The sequence below is a fragment of the Octopus sinensis genome, linkage group LG16 (genome assembly GCF_006345805.1).
Source record: "Octopus sinensis linkage group LG16, ASM634580v1, whole genome shotgun sequence".
Taxonomy (NCBI): domain Eukaryota; kingdom Metazoa; phylum Mollusca; class Cephalopoda; order Octopoda; family Octopodidae; genus Octopus; species Octopus sinensis.
In genome coordinates, this window is record NC_043012.1 from 44,591,730 (window position 1) to 44,615,430 (window position 23,701).

The following is a 23,701-nucleotide window of genomic DNA, read 5'->3' on the forward strand; positions in this document are numbered from 1 at the left end:
AGAAGATCTGGGAGTGGTGGGTGGATGTAACAGGAGCAATTATGGAAAAGTCTAGGGAATATTGTAAGGATTGCAGACAAGAGTAGAGTATGAATGCGGAGAAAGCATACAAGCAGTAAGGCTGTGGAGAAGGTAGGGTAACATAGAGGTATGTATGTCATTATTCAGTTTTAGTTCAAGATTTCTTGCAAGAGTAAAAAGAGCAATAGAGGAAGAGCTAGTTTCTAACCTCGATCCAAGGCTCTTTCATTGGAATTTCAACATCAACAAAGTATTTTTGCATGCAGATTTGTATGTTTTGTTTTATGTATGTCTTCTCAAGCATATACTTGCATATCTAGACATGCTCATATATACTTAAATGATAAACTTCTGGAATGTTTTACTGATGTTTACAGTTCCAGGGATGGATTGGATTTGTAGTCTTCTAATCAGCTTTCTCCTTTCTGGTTTTGAGAAGCCTAATTTCTCAAGATTGGTAATTTAGGCAGTGTGTTACATATCCCAGTGCCCCTTTAATTAATGGTATAAACCTGAACTTGTAATCTGGATGGAGTAACTACAGATTTCTCAATAGTTCAGCATAGGTGTTCTCTTTTTCACTGATCTTCAGCTTTATGTTAGCATCTGCTGGGCAGCTAATTTCCACAACTGTGCACAGTTTCTCTTCTCTACCCCATATCATTATATCAGGTCTGTTGTGCTTTCATTTTATTGAAGTTTTCACTGGGACATTCCACCAGTACTTCTTTTTATTATGAGTGGCTATGGCTTCTACCATACCATGGGTTCTTATTTCATTCTCCTTGGGATTATCCTTCCAATGGATTTTATTATATGTATGTGTGTGTGTGTATCGTGGCACTCCGTTGGTTATGATGACATGGGTTCCAGTTGATCCGATCAATGGAACAGCCTCCTCGTGAAATTAATGTGCAAGTGGTTGAGCACTCCACAGACACGTGAACCCTTAATGTAGTTCTCAGGGAGATTCAGTGTGACAAGGCTGGCCCTTTGAAATACAAGTACAACAGAAACAGGAAGAAAGAGTGAGAGAAAGTTGTGGCGAAAGAGTACAGCAGGGTTCGCCACCACCCACTGCTGGAGCCTCATGGAGCTTTAGGTGTTTTTGCATAATAAACATTCACAACGCCCAGTCTGAGAATTGACCACGAGTCCACTGCTCTAACTATTCTGTGTGCATATGTTAATATGTAATGGGGAATAAGTTATACCAAAAATTTTTCCAGTTTTCTGTTTTCCTAAATAGGTTCCAATGATGTTATAAGGGTGTTGCTCAGGCACTCCACTGAGTCTTATAGGAGAAACAGCTGTAAGCTAATGAAGTTGTATATGGTAATGTTAAGGGCATGCAGATAAAGCTCCTATTTCATTCTCCCAGCTGCTATCTAATGATACTGACTAGTGAGTCAGTTGTTTTGGGGTTTCATCATGGTTATACCAATATAATGTAGGATAAATATAATGATAACAATTCTAGGATGGAGCTTATAAATAATATATAGCTATGCTTGTTTCCTCAAATCACGTGACTTTAAAATCAGTCTGTATCCTTGGGATTATTACAGTTTAGTCATGTATGTATGTATATATATATATATATATATAATCATCATCATCATCTAACATCTGTGTTCCATGCTAGCATGGGTGGGACAAAGCCTGTACCAAACTTCTGTGACTGTTTTGGCAGGGTTTTTATAGTTGACCGGATCACCAAGTACTTGCAAAACAAAAACTTTTCAGATTGGAGGAGGTGATGATGAAAATGTTATTGTGAGACAGATTCAGGTGTCTTGCTGTAGAGGAAGTACAAGGTTACCTGGCTGGAGAGAGAAAGATCAGGAATGAAGACAGAAACAGGTGTGTTGCCACAAAGAAAATATATGGTTACCCATCCTGAGGGAAGTGCAGGAGATGGAGAGAGAGAGTGGGAGACTACAGGATGGAGATGGTGGCAAAAATGTTGGGCAAACTCACAAGGGATGGGGATCAGAATATAAATGGAATGGTTGAGTAAAGGAAGAGAGAGAGATAAATGGTGGCAAGTGCTAGGACATACCCTTGAGGTTCAGATGCCATAATATAAGTGACAGGATATTGCTAAGGGCGTGCGATTAAAGAGTGCATAGGGGCTACCAGGTAGCAATGATACAGAGGAACAGGGGTGTGAGGACAGGATTGGAAAGTGAGGGCTAAGCATAGTGAATGAAAGAGGAAATGTAGATTGGTCTGTTGGGGTAGGGTGAAGGAGAAGTTTTCTTATGTGTGGGTGAAACATCCAGGTCGGGGGCTAGCAGATGGCAATAATAGAGTGTCCTGGTCAAGCAGAAAGCAATGATACAGTGGGACCGGGCCAAGAGGACAAGATTGGGGAGTGGGAGGTAATCGTAGTACGTGAAGTGGAAATGTGAGGTGGAGAACACATGTAGAGACGTAGTTTGGTTCGTTGTGGTTAAGTGTGTGAGAAGTTTTCTTGTTAAGTGTGGGTGGGATACACAGCACTTCTAGAACTCAGTTTCACTGATGTGGGCGGGTCTTCTCAAGAACTTCATATTGCCAGACATCTCAGTCCACGGTCATTTCCTCCGCGAGGTCCAACTTCCTGAGATCAGTCCTTACCACTTCATCTCATGTCTCCCTGGGTCTTCCTCTTCCACAGATACCATCCACTTTCAGTGAATGGCACCTCTTTATGCAGTTGTCCTCATTTATATGCATCACATGTCCAAACCAATGTAGTCTTCTCTCTTCCATGTTACATTTGATTCCTGTTATGCCCAACTTTTCTCTCAATACATTTGCACTTTGTGGTACATATGCACTGATGTTGCACATTCAATGGAGCATACTATCTTTGTTTTTCTCCAGTCTATACATGTCTTCTGCATTCTGAGCCCATGTCTCACGACCATGGAGTATAGCTGTTCATACACAACTATCATACAATCTGCCTTTCACTCTGAGAGAGAGAGAGGCCTTTTGCTGCCAACAGAGGTAGTAGTTCTCTGAACTTCCTCCAGTTCTTATTCTAGAAACAATACTTTCAGAGCATCTTCTACCATTACTAATTTGGCCACCCAAATATATAATGTGTGTGTGTATATAATATATATGTGTGTTTGTATATGTATATATCTATACTGTTAAATGCACCATTTCTCTTATAATAATAATTTATATTTGGTAATTATTTAATTGATAATAATGTTTATACAATTATTAATTTTTTGATTATTTTGTTAAGGTTATTTCTTTAGAAATTATAGCCAGCACTGATTTTTTGCTATGTTTCGTATTGAGTAAACAAACAATGAGATCAGAGATGAAAATGGGTAATGAGTGCATATGCCATATTTTGAGGGTTTTTGTCCCTTCATCAGCACTCATCAAACCCACTCTTGCCTCTGAACACATTGTTTATTTAGCCACTGTATACAGCGGTGGAACTTGACTATGCAACCATAATATACTATAAAGTATGTTAAATGTTCCCATGAGTCAACACAATGTCCCACCGTGCCAGCAGTGCTCCTTACATCACCTTGCTATGGCCACTTCTACAGAAACTACAGCCAGCACTGGTTTTTCGCTATATTTCGTATCGAGATGTCAGATGCAAACAAATAATGAGATCGGAGACAAAAATGGGTAATGAATGCATATGCCATATTTTTGGGGGGTGGGGGGTGAGGGTGGGGTTGCTCCTTCATCAGCACCCACCTAACCCACTCTTACCTCCGAACACATTGTTTATATAACCACTGCATACAGCAGTGCAATGCTATTGGATACACCAGTTCACATATTAAATGCATTCTTGGGGCTGACATACAAATATTGAAGACTTGCAAACATGTGGAACCCTTCTATGCAACCACACTATACTATAAGGCACATAAAATGCTTCTACAAGTCAACACATCTTGCTGTGCTAGCAGTGCTCCCCACATTACCTTGTTAAGGCTACTTCTACAGAAACTACGGTCAGCACTGATCCCCTGCTACATTTCATATCGCGTATATATATGTATATATATGTGTGTGTGTGTGTGTTTATATGTATATATGACCTTTTTCTCTTTTTAATTTATTTTAATTTAGAGTTAATTTTGACTCGCTGTCTATTTGGTATCAAAGTTGTGAGAGACCTCATTTTTATTAATCATCCTTTAAATCTTAAGAATGTCTTTCAGATTTTTATTGTCCCAGACACTCACAGTTGTTTGTTGTGTATGAAATATGGAGTTGCTTTCCTTCCCCAAGAATCAAAGTTCAGCCATACTTAGCTCCAGCTGGGTCAGTATGTATCCTGTTGCTCCCATAATAGTATGTATGAAACTGAAAGTTCATCTTGGGTCCTGGATTTGCAGCTTCCTTATCACTGCTCTGTTGGCATCCTCTTTGTCCTCTATCTTTGTCACATTCTTGTCCAGAGAGCAGTGGATTTCTTCAACAGAGCATTTTTTTTCTTGTGTTCCCACACAGCAATATCTGGCTGGTTATGCTAAATTCCACAGGCATTCTTTCAACCCATTGATCTCAATATAGGCAACTTTGCTGGTATTTTCTATTCTTTAAAATTCTGTTCCAGATTGTTCCAGCCACCACATTGTGGCCCATGGGAAGATAATATCTAGAAGATATTCTCTCATAGTTAGCCATAGTTGCAGGAGTGGCTGTGTGATAAGAAGCCTGTAGAAGGGTATCATAAAAGTGGTCCTTCTGATCATTTGGTAGCCCCGCATGTGGGGCGTAGGCGGAGATAATTGTAACTGTGCTGTTCTGCAGGAGTAGCCTGAGCTTAAGCACACTATCGCATACCCTAACAACCTCTATGACCTTGTCCACTCATTTCTCTGCAAGGAGTGTGCCTTCACCCCTACACCATCCATGTTACCTTGCCAGAAGACTTTATACCTATGTGCCTTGCCTGTGAGGACCCTAGCTGAAGCTCCTCTTCATCTTACCTCTTTATGCAGCATACATCAACCCATCTTTCAAGCATCTCTACAATCTCACTAGACCTACCTTTCAGTGTGCCAACTCTGAAAACTGGGAAGGGAATGTGGGGTGAGGGTTTGGGAGGAGGGATGTTATTCAGCGCCTGAAAAGAAGAGGGTTGTTGTGTTCGTTTGTTAGGCATGCTTCATCTTTTCCAACCTGACAACATTTAAGCATTCAGGCATGTTAAGATTGTTGTCCTTACTGGAGGTAGGAGCCGGTGTTAGCAGCGTTGTAAGCATAAGCATTATGGTCATTGAATGATGTAGATTCAAGTGGTGTAGCAAAAATATGGATATTCCAGTGTTAGGTTAGGAGGGAGTCAGCTGAAACCGGTTGCGTTTGTCCGGGTAGAGGGGGATTGCAGGTATAATGGAGAGTACCACCAGCAGGGAAGGGTTCAGACAAGGGAGAGGAAACAAGCTCATTCCTATATATACACAAGCGCACCCACACACAGGAATAAGCACACATGGGCAGCCGAATAGCTTTCTCCTTCACTTCATAAGGCCAAGGAAAATTCCTGGGTAGTAGTTGGCGTGTTTCTATACAGAATGAAAATGGGACGAAAGATAGCCGGTTAAGTAGGTGGGCAGATAACCTGGTTGCATTTGTCCCAGTAGAGAGATAAAGAAAGAGAGAGTGCAGGTAATATAGGGAACAGCACCAGTGAGGAGGGGGGAATTGAGAGAAGAGATAACTGGAAGGGGTGGTGACAAATTTCTAGACAGAATGAAACGTAAGATAGTTGGTGAAGTGGGTGGGTGGATGAGCAGCTGGGCTGGTTGCATTTGTCCTAGGAGGGGGACAAGTGAAAGTAATATATGGAGAGCAGCCCACTGAGGAGGAGGGTGGGAGAATAGACACAGGTAATGGTGGTGGGAGAAGGGATATCTTGTGTAGATGGTGGGACGATAGAGATATCCGGTATTGGTGGTGGGAGTGGGAAAGGGCAGGCACACCGTGAACAAAGTTTTGTTTGGGGGCAGAAGGACGAAATATGGTAATAAAGATGAGATTAAACAGGAAGAGAAACGAGTTATTAACTTAAGATAGAATGAAAATTATATTTTAAGGGGACATTTTCAATGGTTACCTCATGGAAAACAAGCTGTTAGTAAATAATACATTTAAGGTGTTAATGGCGAATGGTTACAGGAACAGAAAAGTGAGATAGAAAGAAAGAATATTAGCTTAGCTTCTTGACATTGTTTGGCGAAGGAATGGAATGAGATGGGAGTTTTTAAAACAGATATGCTGCAACTGGAAGCGAGTTTAGCTTGGGGACAGAGGGATGAAAATGATGGTGATAGAATTAGGTTGAACAGACTGGGAAGCGAGGAGAAACAAACAAGCAAAGTTTTGTTTGGGGACAGAAATATATATTATGTATATATATTATGTATGTATATATTCTTTTATTCTGTATTATCTTAGTCTTTTGATGCTGCCATGCTGTTGTACCGCCATGAGTCGTACAAATCGACCCCAGAACTTATTCTCTTGAATTGTAGCACTTATTCTATTGATGTCGTTTGCTGACTGACTACTTACAGAGATGTAAGCCCACCAGCATCAGTTGTCATGCGATGGTGGGGGTACAAAAACAGACACACAAACACACACACACACACATATATATATATGATGCACTTCTTTCAGTTTCCATGTATCAAAACTACTCACAAGGCTCTGGTCAGCCCGAGGCTATAGTAGAAGACACTTGCCCAAAGTGCCATGCAGTGGGACTGAACCTGAAATCATGTTGTTGGTAAGCAAGCTATTTACCATACAGCCACTCCTGCATCCATATTATATATATATATATTATATATATATATAATATACAACAATATATATATATATATATAATATATATATATATATATATATTATATATATATATATATATATATTTGTAATATATGTATTCTCTCTTTTCACTTGTTTCAGTCATTTGACTGGTCATGCTGGAGCACCGCCTTTAGTTGAACAGATCGACCCTAGAACTTATTCTTTGTAAGGCTAGTACTTATTCTATTGGTCAGCTTTGCCGAATTGCTAAATTACAGGTACATAAACACACAAGCATCAGTTGTCAAGCGATGTTGGTTGGACAGACACACACAAACACATACACACACACACGCACACACACACACACACACACACACACACACATACATATATATACATATGTGTATATATATGTATATATGACAGGCTTCTTCCAGTTTCTGTCTACCAATCCCACTCACAAGGCATTGGTCAGCCTGAGGCTATAGTAAAAGTCACTTGCCTAAGGTGCCAAACAGTGAGAATGAACCAGGAACCATGTGGTTGGTATACATGCTACTTACCATGCAGTCATTCCTGCACCTATGATATATACATATATATATATATATCTTTCTTTCTTTTCTTTTTACTTGTTTCAGTCATTTGACTGCGGCCATGCTGGAGCACCGCCTTTAGTCGAGCAAATCGACCCCGAGACTTATTTTTTATAAGCCCAGTACTTATTATATCGGTCTCTTTTGCCGAACCGCTAAGTGACGGGGACGTAAACACACACCAGCATCGGTTGTCAAGCAATGCTAGGGGACAAACACACACACACTTACATTTATATATATATATATATACGACAGGCTTCTTTCAGTTTCCGTCTACCAAATCCACTCACAAGGCATTGGTCGGCCCGGGGCTATAGCAGAAGACACTTGCCCAAGATGCCACGCAGTGGGATTGAACCCAGAACCATGTGGTTGGTTAGCAAGCTACTTACCACACAGCCACTCCTATATATATATATATATATAATTTTTTTGTAGTTTCAGCTCAGACTAGTGAAGGTGGCTGAGTATGAATGTCTTCTAGAGGACCATCTTTGTTTCCTTCTCTCTGATTCTGAAGGTTCTGAAGATCCATCCAGCCAGCCATCTGCACTTTATCACCATCTTGGTAATGTGCACTTGGAAAGAGGTATCATGAATCCTCTCGATACCCAGGTCATGCACTGATTTAGCTTCTGTGATTGTAATCACCCCTAGGCCAGTGTACTCTGTAAGCCTTTTGTTCAGTTTGGGGTGTTGATAGTATAGGGCTTGGCATTTTCCATCTTTAGACTGCATATTATTGTCCCTAGCCAATCTGTAAATTGCATCCCACTCCTGTTGTAGGCATGCAACATTGCTAGGGTTTTGTATTTTCTGCAAGACTTTTCCTATTGTCTGTGTAGCTAGCAAGGATGGCTATATGGGCAGCTGAGGGCATATCTGAGAGGGCCACTATGAAAAGCAGTGGTCTCAAGACAGTGCCCTGTGGAACACCACTCACTATTTGTGTTTTCTTTGAGGTGGCTCGATTGGCCACCACTGCCTGATGTCTATCTTTCAAAAAAATCATGTAACCACTCTCCAAGTTTTCCAACTATGCCAAGATCGTGCAATTTATGGCATATCATATCATGATCAACTTTATCAAAGGCTTTTCCAAAGTCAAAGTATATTACATCCACATTTGAGTTGCCGAGTAACTGCTTCAGTACCTATAGTGCTGTAGGAGCTGGGTCAGGCAGCCCCTACCTGGCCAAAAATCATGCTGGCTATTACTCAGCAAGTCGTTTTCTTCAAGGAATGTGATTAGCTTCCCTCTGACTATTTGTTCCATGATTTTGTTGATGTGTGAAGTCAGAGAGATAAGCCTATAATTTTTGGTATCTGCTCTGTATCCTCCTTTATGGATTGGGCATATTATTCCTTCCTTCAGTTTGCTTGGCAGCTTGCCATTTGCCAGAAAGCTCTGGAAGAGATTCTGTAGTGGTTTCACCGGGGCACACTTATACAATTTGTGGAGGATTGCTTGGAAACCATCAGGACCAACAGTTGAGTTGCGTCCCCCTCATCTATGGCTAGTGTTATGTCTTCTTCCCCAATATCTTCCTCACTGGTTATAGATGAGGCAACAAAAAAATCCACTGTTTCGTTCACTTGTCTGTGTCCCAACAGGGTGGTAAAGACACTTTTGAACTGTTCATATAGTACCTCACTGATCCTGGGTGGGTTGTCTGTGAGGGAGCCATCCTATTGGAAGAAGGGTGCTATCTTGCAGCGCACTGAGACTGTTTCTTTGGCATAATGAAAGAAGGCTTTTGGATTTGACTTGATATGTTTTGCTCTCTCCTTCACATAGGATTGTTGCAGTCTTTTTTTCAATCTCCATCAGTGTAGTTTTTAGGTGTGATCTTTCACTATTTTTGGATGCTGGTTGAGGTGATTTGCAACCTTCATCTATTGTCTCATGAGGAACTTCCTCTCCCTTGGAATCTTGTTCCTTTTGTGTTGGCCTTGTGCTCTGGAGCATATTTCTGGTGGGGCAGTTATACATAAAATCCTTGGCCCAAGCTACACCTAGTCTGATACACATTACTGTTATCATACTTGTGTATATTTCATATAGCTTCTATAAGCTTGGAAATATTGTAAACTATCATCATCATTTAGTGTTCATTTTCCATGCTGATATGGGTTAGATGATTTGACTGGAGCTGGTAAGCCAGAGAGCTGCTGCACCAGGCTTTAGTCCATTTTGGTTTGGTTTCTCTGGTTGGATTCCCTTCCTAATACCAACCACTCCATAGAATGTGCTGGGTGGCTTTTGCATGTCACCAGCACAGGTGCTTGTCATGTGTCATTGGTATGAACCATGACTATGATTTCACTTAGCTTGATGTATCTTCTCAGGTATTATTGTAAATGATAATGATAATATCAACATTGACAGGGGCTTCTAGAAATAAAACTTCTTGTGTGAGACTACTTAAAATATCTTTTAACTGTATAGTTTTTGGTGTGGTACCAAAGACCGTCATGTACGCAGAATTTGTTTTGCTACCTTATTTTGGATGCTATTAGTTAACCCAACAGTCCTATTGCATGAATATATTTTCTTTTTACATTTCAAGCCCTGATGGCAAGAAAATACGCAGCAAGCCCCAGCTCGCTCGACATCTAGGAGATGTCATTGATCTCAGTGCGTTTGACTTCCGAACCGGACGAATCATCCACAGTGCTCTGCGGAAAAGCAAGCGGTCTAAAGGTTCGTCGTTTGACTTTGCTCGAGGTTTGTAATTCTTTACTTCAGATTATAACTTGCTTAATACTTGCTCTGTACTGGGAAATGGTGGACAGACTCTGTTGTTTCTGTCTTTGCCAGTAGAGGATTTCTATTTCGGGTGCCCCTTCAGCTATGATAAGTATGACTATTTTTCAATTTTACTCTCCTTTTTTGCATAAAAATTAATTTTACCATGATTGGTAGGATGTTAGAATAAAATGTGACTGAGTATAAGTTGTATGAAGTGGAGATATATATATATATATATATATATAAATTTTTGTATCTCATATGCATGCATGTATGTATGTATCACAATAATACTTTACAAGTGGTTTCATGAACAAAATAGAGGATATTTAATATAAATGTATATTTATTAATGTATAGTAGTTAGAGATCCATTACTGATCCATGACCTTAATTTTCATGCTGATTACACAATCCTCAGATAGATAATGTGAGGAGAATTTTATTTAAAAAAAAATTGTTATTCAATAGCGTTAGTATTGATGATGATGTTTCACCAACATATACCTTACATTATTTCATAAAATTAATAACATCACCTTTGCAAATATCAATAACATTCACTGTCATGTATCAGTAGTGATCTTTAACAACAATAGATTAATATTATATCACATAGTTCCGGGTTCAGTCCCACTGCGTGGCACCTTGGGCAAGTGTCTTCTACTATAGCCTCGGGCCGACCAAAGCCTTGTGAGTGGATTTGGTAGATGGAAACTGAAAGAAGCCCGTCGTGTATATGTATATATATGCGTGTGTGTGTTTGTGTGTCTGTGTTTGTCGCCCTAGCATTGCTTGACAACCAATGCTGGTGTGTTTATGTCCCCGTCACTTAGCAGTTCGGAGACCGATAGAATAAGTACTGGGCTTATAAAAGAATAAGTCTCGGGGTCGAGTTGCTCGATTAAAGGTGGTGCTCCAGCATGGCCGCAGTCAAATGACTGAAACAAGTAAAAGAGTAAAGAGTATATATATATATTAGTGGTGTGAGTTTATAGACAGTTCTATTCATTGAATTACTGGACAGGCCAGCTAGGAGTTTGGCTCTCCCTCTCTGCGTTGTGTCCAAGGCACATAAATCTTAATAACTGAGTTAATTATAACTCCAATTAGGCACTCAGGTTTTTACTTCACTATTCTTTGGTTCCAAGTCAGATCCAATGTATCTTTTCTTTTGTCAGACTGGTGAACTAAGAATGTGAAGACAGATGCTAATAATTCTGCCAGCTCACCTTACCTAATTGTAATAATGCCATTTCGCATTGGTTATCCTGTTACTTATACAGTAATCCCTCGACTATCGCGAGTGTTACATTCCAAAACACCCTGCGATAGGTGGAAATCCGCAAAGTAGAAACAGTACTGTACTGTGTATTTTTTAATTATTTTAATAATTTGTATATATTTATTTTATCATAAATGCAAAACGACACCATGGAGGAATCAACATAAGCTTAAATAATAAACCGCGATAGGTGAACCGCGATATGGTAAGGGATTACTGTACAGTGTTTAAAGTTTGTTTTAGGACTGTAGCTGCTTTCATAAGAGAATTGTTAGTAAAGTATATCAGTGAATGATAGACTTCTTCATGGCATAAAATTTATTCCACAGTCAAAATTTTTGGAAGATATGTCAAAATAAAGATTGTTTGGCTACATAACATGGCAGTCCTGGTTTAGAACTGTAATTTAGCAACAGGAGACATCATCTCCAGCTGGCTATACGAAATGATCTGTGTCCTTTTATTTTCGAACAAGGGAATCTAGCACCCCAACCCATGTAAGGATTGTGTCATATAGCCAGCTGGAGATGATGTCTCCTGGGGCTAAATTACGGTAACATTTGTCCTAAACCAGGACTGCCATGTTATGTTGGCAAACAATCTTTACTCCAAAGTACTGTTGCTGAACATCTCTTGTTGTGAGATTTACAAATAGTAATTTTTGAATATGTCAAAATAGTTTTTAAATTGGCAGTATTACATTGACTGATTTTTGGCCTGTAATCAGTTTGTGAGTGAACTTAGGATTGTATCATATCGTGATTGATCTTCATGTTATGTCACATCTTGGTTGATTTTTGTGGTTGTCTTACTCCTTGACTGAGTTTTTGTGGGTTGTGTAACACCATCAGTGGTCTTTCGCATTGTATCACCTCTTATAAACTTTGAACATGCTTCATTTCCTTAAGTATTGAGTATATAGTTATATGAGTTAGGTATCTGATGTGTCACACATTTAAGTATTAAATAGACTACTTCTCTCAACCCAGTTGCTGTTACTTTGTGTCTGTTGTTCATTAGATTTTAGATTTTCATTTCTAGTGATTTTCATTTCTATTGTCCTTTGTGTTTACGGAACACAGATATACATGAGTGTCAGATTTGATCTTGTTATGTCTTAAAGCAGGTATATTGTGGGTTATAACAACATATCTATGTTGGTGGTGTTGGGTCCCAAACATTAAGCTACTAGTTACAGAAGCAAGTAGAAACTATTATTACCCTTTTGTTTTATCGCTTTCGATCTTATTTCTTTGACAGGAATGCGCCATGACTCCAGTTTAGCATTGCCAATCCGTCAGACAGCTTCAATATTTAAACAACCAGTGACAGTCATTCGAACACGTCCAGAGAGTCGACCTAAGACAGATCTCAAACATGGACCTCAAGAGCAACCTAAACAGGTGAATTTTTCAATTTACAGCTAATGTGTAAACCTTTCTGTTCAGTTTTGGCATCAGAATGTAACTTTTTCCCTCTACCTGGGTGTTGATGATGAGGTAGGTTGTGGTTATTGCTGTTTAGCCCCAGGTCACTCTTTATCTTCTCTTCTCTGATAAAGGGGCACAAAACAGAAACAACGGACCCTTTCTTTGCCTCAATGCCACTATATTTATTTTAAACATCATACAGCTCTTATTGAGCAGACCTATGATGAAACGTGTTCCAGCTGTGACCATACAATCTATTTCAGGCAATTTATTTAGAACTACATTACCCATTATTCACATTATTTACATTTGATGGATATTTGTCATCTTGTTTGTTGTTAATACAACATTTCAGCTGATATACCCTCCAGGTGTCTTGGGGGAAATTTCGAACCTGGGTTCTCATTCCTAAGGTATTTTTCAATGTTGTTATTATTATTATTCAGGTCACTGCCTGGAATCGAACTTGGAATCTTGGGGTTAGTAGCCCGTGCTCTTAACCACTATGCCATATGCCCATCTCCAGCACCTTCACATAGCCGCCTGAATGTAATCAGTGTACATAATTCCTCATCTCTTAAATATACAACTGTATTACATTACCCATGTCCTTTTATGTAAGAGGGTAATGTAGGACTTGAAAGTGACCTAGTTGTTATTTCTTGCAAGTCAATGATCACAGTTTTGTATTCCAATTTTTCTTGTTTTACCTTTTGTCGTAACAATTTGGGTGAGATTGTTTCTAATCTGGGTGTTGGATCATGTTTAACCTGTCTGTTGATCACTCACTCTCACTTAATATAAGGGAGGTACACTGATGCTTGTAAAGTTAGAATTTACAACTACACTCTCATTTTTCTTGTTTTTCTTTGGGAATATTTGGGTTCTTGTCAAGTTGCTAATGAGTAACAACTGTTAATGAATTAAATTATGGTTGTAAATAGCCAATGATATCCAGACTAACTGAAATAGCTGTTGTTGTTTATTGAATTGCATGCAGGGTGTTTAGGCTGAATTTGAATTTGTACAAAAGGAAAAGAAAACACAATATCTAATCCAAAGATAAAAGCATTTTTAAAAAAGCAAAAGCTACCAATTTGATTATAGCTGGAAGATAACTGTTTACTCAAAATAGCTGTCTTCAGCTTCCACCATGGCCTCAAGCAGGTTATGGGACCTGGTGCATGCATACCCCACTGTGCCCCCAGGAAGATCTTGAAGCATGTCTTTGATCTTGGCCATCAGTTTGGCCTTGGTATTGCAGGCAGAACAATTGCTGTCTTTCTCAGTTGTACTCCATACATAGTAATCCATGGGATTACAATCAAGAGAACTAGGAGAACAGAATTTGGGGCTGGTGAAGTCATAGAAATTCTCTGACAACCACTTTCTTGAGATACAGCAAGTAGCCAAATCCTGCAGCCACACACATGGCCTTCCAGCAGCAACCCTTTCCAACCAGGGTTTGACCACAGTCTCCTGCAACTTCACATAGCCACCTGAATTGAGTAATGTTGAAAGATGTGGGGTGGCATGATGTCACCTTCACTTGAGACACACCCAAAGACCATCATAATTTGGGGGAACTTGGTTTTCATGATGTCTACATCACATCTCACAGCCATTATGGTGTTCGTAGAGCATTGAGCAGCAATCATGATGTTGGCATTTTGTTATTCGCTGCAAGTCATCATTGTACAAGTAAGTCTTTTCGAATGTTCAGATGGTTTCCATTCCTTCAGAACAGCTAACTTTTTCTCAACTACAACTTTAATTCTTTTGTTACTCTATTCCTGTTAACATATGCTACTTTTGTTTTAATAAATTTTTAAAATAATGAAGAATTCAGTAAAATAACTTTCTAATTCTTAAGCTGGGGTCTGGAACAAATTAGCATGGAAGATTATAATCTAGACCACTTTAAAACAGTAAGTTTATGTCATAGAACCTTGGGCTGCTATCAAAAGGGTTAGTCTTTATGCTCTTCAATGCCATTGCCTGTTCACCAATACATCAAGCTGTTCCTGAAAAAAGGAGGCATAAAAATAATCAAATTTAGCCCAAACACCCTGTAGGTGAAGCCTAATGTTATCATCATTCTTATCCCTATAATTTTTTTGTTTTGTTAGCCCTGATTAGTTAGGTTTACCATCGAATATCCTGAGATCAATGAAGTATACCTCTGAGTCTTAATCTTGTGACACTCCTCCCAGTGTGTATAATATCATGTTTGTGCTAAATTTAGTGTTGTAAATGCACACGTCTTGTTGCTTTTGCAGAATGGGTTGGGCTGTGAACCATTAAACTTGAACAGTCTCAAAATGACAGAGAAGATAAAATTTGATGTGACATATTTCATTTGTAAATCTAAATTTCTTTCATCAGAAGTTACCTCAACTGATATGTAAAACGTTTTCTTTACAGCTGTTTTGGGAAAAACGATTGCGTGGTGTCCAGCCTCGTGATGTTAATGATGATCCATTTGTTGCTTTGGAACTTCCTCTTAACATGCAAGGTAAATGTTTCTGTCAGATTGTTTCTTTAATCATTCTTATACCTTGCCCATGTCTTGTTACTTTAACCTTGTAAATCTCTTATTTTGAACTTCTGAAATTTTAGTGTCAAAAATTTTAGAATTCAAAATGGTAAACAAAAATTTGTAGACATTGATTTACCTCTGTTTCCTAATGTCCTCCAATAGCAACCATCGTTGCTGATGTTATTGACTTTCTTGTAAATCCATTACTCTGTCAAAAGTAATATTATTTATCTACATTGTTTGCAATTAATCACGCATTGTATTATTGTTTTAAGATTTCAATAATATGTTTATTTTTAGAATGACATTGTAGGATTGCTGTGAGAGGCCAAATCTGGCTGATTTGAACATAATGCAGGTAGAATATTTGGGTTAGATTTAGCCAGTTTAAACACTAAAGGGTTAAATAGTCATTTATACATAGCCGTGTATCTTTTGTTGAGATAGCATGTTTTAGAAAGAGATAAACACAGCTCTATCTTTTGTATATCTTTTGCATTTCACTTCATAAAATGCACCAAATGTTACCCATCATTAATTGAGATATAAAGTAACTTATTTATTCTCAAAATGATATTTTCAATAATTGAATGTTTTCAGAATTAACTAAGATATCAAATGTAAATGTTATTGGACATTACAGGCACCAAATTGAGACAGCAAAGAGACTCACTGATTGGATATTGATATCACTCAATATTTCCACTTTTGTTAGTTTTGTCTTTTCAAACATTTAAAAACAACCAGCTTATAAAAATGTTTTTCTTTTGATGTGTGTGTGCATGAGGAGTGTAAATACAAAGATATTTTCATTCTTTATGTTCACGTGGTACACATGTTCATGTATAACAGTGTGTTTATGTGTATGTGTGTGTGTGTATGCATATACACATATATATATATTTTTATAAAATTTTGTCTATTGTTGTCGATGATGACCAGGACATAACATGGGAGAAGTGTCTGGCTTTGGCCAATCAGTCCAATGCGTGCTTAGAAGGTTCTGCAGCAGGTCAGGCACTGGTGGTCTGCAGGGAATGAAAGCAAGGAGTTGGCTTTGGACGTGTGTACCTCATGTTTTCTTTTTGCCCCTGTGGTCATGTTCTGTTTGTAGGAAGTTTCACCTCTGTTAGTACTGCCGCACCAGCCTGGGTGGTCCTGTGCTTGCATTTTTCAGATGTTGGGGTGGATCTAAAAGCACTTAAGTATGTAATAATAATAATAATAATAATTCTTTTTATTGGCCACAAGGGCTGACACACATGATTAGAAAACATGAAGGGACAAAACAGGATGAAAGGTTACAAAGGGTTTTGTCCGTTTGTAAAAATCCGTGTAAAAAACAGTGTAACAAAGAAAATATTTAACAATGAAAAACTCCCAATAGGGGGAGGCGTTACGAAAGGTTCCTGGTGGAAAAAACCCATAAAAGCCAACGGGAGCCTGGTCAAAAGGGGGGTAGAGAGCCCCTTTCTCCTTTTATAAAACCTTTTTCAATCACAGGCGAAACCTGAGAATTGGTCCATTTACACTGGCCATTCTTGCACAATTCACCCACCTTTCAGAAAACTTGCTATCAGACAGCACTCTCCTCTCTAACCTCATCTTCCTTTTCAACTGAAACTTGAAAAAGTTGATGAGGCCTTGACCAAAGAGGAAAGTGTCTAACTTTAGCCCTTTTAAACGGGTCCACCATACAACCTCTTTCGCCACAGCCACTAGGCACAGGAAAATGGCCTTGCCCTCCTTGTTAAAGGAGGTCGGCGGGGCAATCTTCACTATGGATTCAGCTGATAGCCGGATCCGTCCTATATGTGACAGTAGCTGTTCGACATAAACCCATAGTTCAGCAATACTCGGACACTGGACGAGTGCGTGCAGAACGATTTTGTCGTCCTGGCAACACCTCAGGCAGGCCCGGCTGAGTTTATCCCAAACAGGCAGAGCCCCTCGGTAGCACTGCCAGGCGAGCGACCTCTGGAAATTATCCATTGGCCCCGGCCCGAAAGTCCTTCCGAACAGACCGCTCAGTTTGTTATCATCAACGCCTAGAGTTTCCCCGAAAACGTTGTCACATTTTTCCTCCACTAACCCTCTATAGAACGCTAGAGTGGAACTAAACCGATCGCATTGCCCGCCTGGCGGAGGGCAGAGAGAGCTTGACAGCACTCGAAGTTTGATCCAGGTCTGCAGCTCTGTCAAAGAGACGAGCTGCGGAAAGTCGCATCTGACAAAAGACGACCACGCCTGTTCATCGTCTAGGAAACGCTTGAGATGTCGCAGCCTGAGCGCATGTCTGCGTATCAGTAACCACGGCATGCCAAGGCCTCCGTTCAGCAGTCGTTGACAGCAGATGGATCACCTGACCAGTGGCACCTGACCCTTCCACAAAAAGTTGAAGAGCAGGCGTACCAGCTTGGCCAACCAGCGGTTGGGACAAGGGACGATGTTCAAGCGGTAATAGATGACGGATGTGATGTACGCATTCGCTACCTCTGCTCGACCTTTCAGGGACAGCTTCCTCTCGGCCCATTTCTGGGTGAGACGTGCCACCCTGCTCATCACTTCTTCCCAGTTTTTATTCACCTGGAGGTCCGGACCGAACCAGACCCTGAGCAGTTTAACGGGTCCGTCTGTCCAGCGCCCTACGACGCTGTTGGATGGCATGGGCTTGCTTCTCCAGGTGCCCAGTTGCAAGCCCACAGACTTTTCTGCGTTAATCTTTGCCCCTGTCACCGCTTCGTACTCGTTTAGTGTCTCGCCAATCAGGCCAATGTGCCTGTGGCTCGACACCATCACAGTGACGTCGTCGGCATAGGCAGACATGCTGTTTCCACCTCCTAGATCACGCGGGATACCCCTCAAAGCCTCCAACTTGCGCAGTAATGGCTCGAGAGTCAATATGTACAAGATGGAGGAGAGAGGGGAATCCTTGGTGGACCGAATGCGAGATGTCAAACGGTTCCGAAAGGTGACTGTTCACCCGTATCACTGAGCAGATAAAGCCGTATAAAGCAGTGATCCACCCACAGAAGACTGGACTGAAGCCAGCTGCCTTGAGAACAGCTGCTAGGTACCGATGGTCGACCCTATCGAAGGCTTTACTCTGATCTAAATTGATCAAAGCCCCACCCGTGCCAGCGTCGTTACCCACCCTCTCTATGATGTAGCGCATGAGATGGAGGTTGTCGTGTATCGACCTGGTCGGCATGGCGCATGTCTGCGTCTTGCCAACCAGCTTGTCCACGACAAGCACCAATCTCTTGGCTAGCACCTTGGCCAAAATCTTCAACTCTGCATTGAGCAGAGTGATGGGCTGAAAATTCCCTATAATGTCCCCCTTGTTTGGGTCCTTTTTTAGCAAAGCCACCACCCCTCGACAGACAAAAGCAGGAATTCTCCCGTTTTGCTGCCAGTTGCAGTAGACGTTTGCCAACAGGCCCGCAAACAAATCTGGCATTGAAGTGTAAAGCTCGTAGGGCAAACCATCCAAACCTGGCGATCTATCTCTCGTGCAACTCTTCATCGCTTCCTCCACTTACCAGGCAGATATCGGTCCTTCACAGCACTCTGCCTCGCTGTCCGAGAGTTGCGGCAGGCAAGTCTGTACCATTGTCCGTTCCACTGCTTGTCCCAAACAGTTGAGCAAAGTGCCGCTGAAACACCGCACACATGCTTCGGTTCAGTAACCTCGCGTTCTGGTCCACCAAAGACCGAATGTTTGCTTTGTTGCCTCGCTTCGCCTCCGCCACGCGGGCCCATCGAGTGGCTCTAGTCCCCTCCCCGCTTAGCGAACGTGCCTTAGCTCTGACAACGCAGCCTTCGTGTTTTGTGTCAAAGTGTTGGTCGAGGGCCAACACGTCGGTCGCGATGCCAGTCTCAAGAGCCTCGTCTAGTTTCTTAACTAAATCCTGCTCTCTCTTCCTACGTTCAATAGCTAGAGTCTTACTAAACCTAATCGACTCTACTCTAATTGCTCTCTTGAGGGCAAACCACCAGTTGTTGTTGATGATTGCGCCCGCTTAACTAGTAAACTAATCCGGTCTCTGTAAGCTTTGCACGCCGTTATAGACGCGTTCAGCTTCCAGTAGCCGGGTCCCTGTCTATGTAGCCTATCTAAGTCGACCGTACAGATCACGAATTTGTGGTCCGTGTAGTCGACTAGGTGGAATTGTGGACACCCTATGCTGTCCTTATCTGCTGGCCTACAAAACACTCTAAGTACGATCTAGACGACCCGATGCGATTGGTCCAAGTCCACATTGGCACATTCGGGTTGTCTAGTCGAAACCTGTCGGACAGCTGGAAGCGTCCGAGTAGGTTGGCGAGGCTCTTGCACCCTCCTCTCCTATCAGATGCTCCCCTGCTCACCCGATCGAAACGTTCGTCTAAGACAGCGTTCCAATCTCCAACTAGCACTAGAGTGCGTGACGTTCCCAGGAAAACTTCCAGACGTTTGAAATAATCCGACTGCCTTGCTCCTGTCGGGGCGTAGGCAGCCAGCAGTCTGAAAGCACCGCAGTCACTACTGTCTACGTCGAGGACCACTAACTTACCTTCCAGATCCAGGAAGACTGTCCTTATTTTCAAGTCCAGGCCCTTCCGAAACAACACTGCAGTACCACCACCGCCCGCTCCCGGCCGACATGGAGATAGAAAGATCTCGTATCCACCGAAAAGGGCTGCGAGTTCCTGCGGGTCGCAGAGCCTGGTTTCACTAATGGCTGCTACATCCACATCATGAAACCTCAGGTCGTTTAACAGGTGACCCTGATTCCAAGGTGACCCGAGGCCTCTCACATTCAAGCAACCGATTCTAAGTTTTGCCATGTTTCAAAGGTGACAAAAAAATAAAAGGAGAAAAAGGCTCTACTTACTGTTGTTGGTGGTGGGGGTGGCTCCCTTGTGCTTTTGCACGGGTGTTTCTACAATATTTTTATAAAGTTTCTTTGAGAAACTTCTCCCTAGCGATGCTACATCGTTAGGGAATATCTGTTTTATGTCACTGTATGTTTTTGGGTTAATTTTGATTGTGAGAATGTGTGCTGGTGGTGTGTTGTGTGTAGGTATAATGAAATCTGTAATGTTTGTACTTGTGTTGTCTTTTAGATATGAAACAAGTTTTTCATTTTTTGTGTTAATGGCTGTAATTGTGTCTGTGTTTGTTGGTGTGTGGCAGTGGCAGTAGTGGTGTCGAAATTGTGGTTGTTTGTTGTTGTGAGTGTGTGTTGTTGTTGGGAAGCACTGTTTGTTTGTGCTTCCCCTGTGTCTCTTTTTGCTTTTTCCTCCTCTTCTTCTTTGGAGGCACTGTGTGCCATTCACCTTTCTCGGTATCAGTGCTTGCACAATCCGAGCTGTCCTGATCCGGAAAGGGGATGGTTGTCGGGTCCGCTTCAGCTGCAGGGCGAAATATTGTTGGTTCTGCTGGTAGCGGTGGTGTTGCTGTATCTGTTGGTGATGGTGACGGTGTCGGTGATTCTTCTTCTTTTTTTTGTTGTTGTTTTTCTTGGTGCTGGGGTTGGTGTTGGTTTGGTGGTTGTTGTTGGAGGTGGTGTCGTGATGGTGTTGGTGGTGTGGCAGCCTTTGGTGTTTCTTGCTGTTGTTGTTTTTGTTGCCTCCTACACTCGCCTCCTTATGAGAGCTCAAAATCTCTCGTGGAGGCGCCATCCAACTAAAATGCAAATATATGGGAAATTACCACCTGTGTCATCTCTTGTGAAAGGTAGGAGAGTCCAGTTTGCTGGACATTGTTGTAGAGCTGAAAAAGAAGTAATTTCTACTCTTCTCCTCTGGAAGCCATCTACTCGCAACACACTCTCCTACCCTGATGTAATCTCCAGGGATACAGGCATCCAGCAACAGGACCTCCGTAATGCTATGATGGACCATGAAGTCTGGCGCAACATAGTAAATTCCATTGTCTCGACCACGGTCGAACAATGATGATGATGATGTTGTTGCTGCTGCTGCCGCCGCCACCGCCTCTTGCCGTCTGCCTCCATTCTTTTTTTTTGAATGGGGCAGTCCCTCTTTAGGTGGCTTTCGCTGCTGCAGAGGTAACATTTTGGCTTTTGCCCCTCCACAGTAACGTGCAGCCTGGTTCCGTCTGGCAAATTTACCGAGTCAGGTATGGCATTGATGTTTTCCTGCTGGATTTGTACCAGCAGTTGAACTCCCATACCTGACCAGTTTTTCTCCCTCACTGTTCGTACATCTAGAATAGTGGCAGTGTTCGCTATGTCATAGAGGACAGCCGCCACCAGCCATGATATATTGAGTTCGGGGGGGTACTGTGTCGATTTTTATTTTTTGGACCTTACGCCCGAGATATGATGGGACAAGCAACAAATTTTCATTTTGTAAGGGCGAAATGGCATGCGCCCTTGCATCCTCCTCTGTTGGGAAGCGAACCTCCACGGTTCCGAACCGCTTCCCACTGGTGACATAGTTCTTTTTGCCCCATATGGGCTTCAGAGCTATTTCCAATTGTTGGGGTGTTGCGTTTATTACTCTTGTTTTTCTTGTCGAAAACCTTGTAATGTATTGTTTTCTTGTTTGTGTCATTTATGAGTTGTTGAGGTGTATTGAGGAAAACAGTTTCCTTCTTTTCTCAACAACTCCTTTGCGTTTTTTATTTGGTCTGTTGTAACTTTTACTTCCTCCGAGTTTTCTTTTGTGGCGGAGGCAAAATTGCTATGGTGGCTTGTTGTGTTGTTGCTGGTGGTGGTGTCAGTGTGGCTGCTGGTCATTTTTTTTGCTTCTTTTTCCGGTACTGTTGCACTGGTGGAAGGAAGAGAAGGAAAATCTTCGATGGCGTCAAAAGTGACGCCTTCGTTTTCATTTTCATTTGGAACGTTAGGCTTGCCAGCACGTTCCTTCGAACACTTTTGTTTGCTTTTTAAGGCACGAAATGGGTGGTTTGGAGAAATGTTCAAATCAATTTTTTCTTGTGGAGGGGATGGTGTTCCAAGAGGGGAACAGCCAACTGTTCTTTTTAACAACATTTTTTCAATATGTATGTGAATGTAATTTTAAAAAGTCAATATTTCAAACGAAAATTTTACCCCTAATGGGGTAAAATTTTGCCTAGCCAACTAGCTCCGAAAGAAGTTAGTCGGCTTGGCCACACAAATATCCAAAAATATTTACACTTTTAAACAAATTTCCAACAGAAATGATGCAAAACTTACGCAGCTTCTGGAGACACATCCGTCCGCTCGAGAGGAAATAATAATAATAATAGTAATAAATAAATAAGAGGAATAAATGCATATTTAAGTATATTAAATATCAGATAAGATAAATCCTTGGTTTATTGAAATTATCTTCCTTTCAAGAGGTAAGTAAGCAACTACCTTGTGGTATTTGTCACCAATTCTGATTGAAAAGGGGAGATAATTCCAAGAATCAGGAATTCTCTGAAAGTGATATGTCATTAACGAAAAACAGTTTGATTACCTGGAAACAAGAGGACAGCAGTGGACACATGTTTCTGTCTCAGTAGGTGTTATCAGCACACCAGTAGTTCTACTCTGACTCCAGCACATGTGAAACTTGCACATATACAAAAAAGAGTAGAAAGCTTTGTGAGGAATAATTTGCAAAATTTAAGCATATATTTGCTATGAGAAATATTTCAGAGTAGCCAGTGGCATGGCTGTGAACAGCAAATGATGAATAAAGGTATATCAGATACCTTATATGATCCATTTTCTTTTTTATTTATTTGAAATTATTTTCTCTTTAAGAGAAATGTAAATGGAATGCCTTGTGGCAATTACGATGGCATGCTGTTTTGGAAAATTCTTGATTATTGGGATTATTTCTCCTTTTAAATCCACTCACAAGGCTTTGGTTGGCCTGGGACTATAGTAGAAGACACATGCCCAAGGTGCCATGCAGTGAGACTGAACTGAGAACTATGTGATTTGAAAGCAAACTTCTTACCTCACAGCTACACTTTGCATGATATTTGATATATCTTTATTTGTCTTTATTGCCTGTATTCAAACCATTGGCCACTCAGTTTTGTTTATACACACACACACGTACCCACATTCATAACTATGATTAACCCTTTCATTACTATATTTCTGATGTAAAACACCCCTATGAGTTTCAATTAAATTCTAAAATAATCATGAATTTAGACTAGTTTCACTAAACAACTGTAACTTTTTTACTTATCAACATATTAATGTGATATTTGGAGCATAATTAAAGAAAGGGTTCTTAATCAATTCTATTGCATAACTTTTGTCTCAAAGTGATTTT

General features: G+C 40.9%; 1 protein-coding gene across 5 annotated transcripts in view; it reads left to right on the plus strand.

Moving 5' to 3' along the window:
* LOC115220257 (methyl-CpG-binding domain protein 2) overlaps positions 1-23,701 on the plus strand; it is a 54,975-nt gene that overhangs the window by 14,274 nt on the left and 17,000 nt on the right. For 4 of the 5 annotated variants that reach the window (XM_036510119.1, XM_036510118.1, XM_029790353.2 and 1 more), the window contains 3 exons: positions 9,992-10,149; positions 12,719-12,861; positions 15,313-15,403. In XM_036510119.1, the coding sequence (XP_036366012.1) occupies positions 9,992-10,149; positions 12,719-12,861; positions 15,313-15,403 (392 nt within the window). The remainder of the gene's footprint in view (positions 1-9,991; positions 10,150-12,718; positions 12,862-15,312; positions 15,404-23,701) is intronic. The other variant, XM_029790354.2, reaches the window with a different exon arrangement.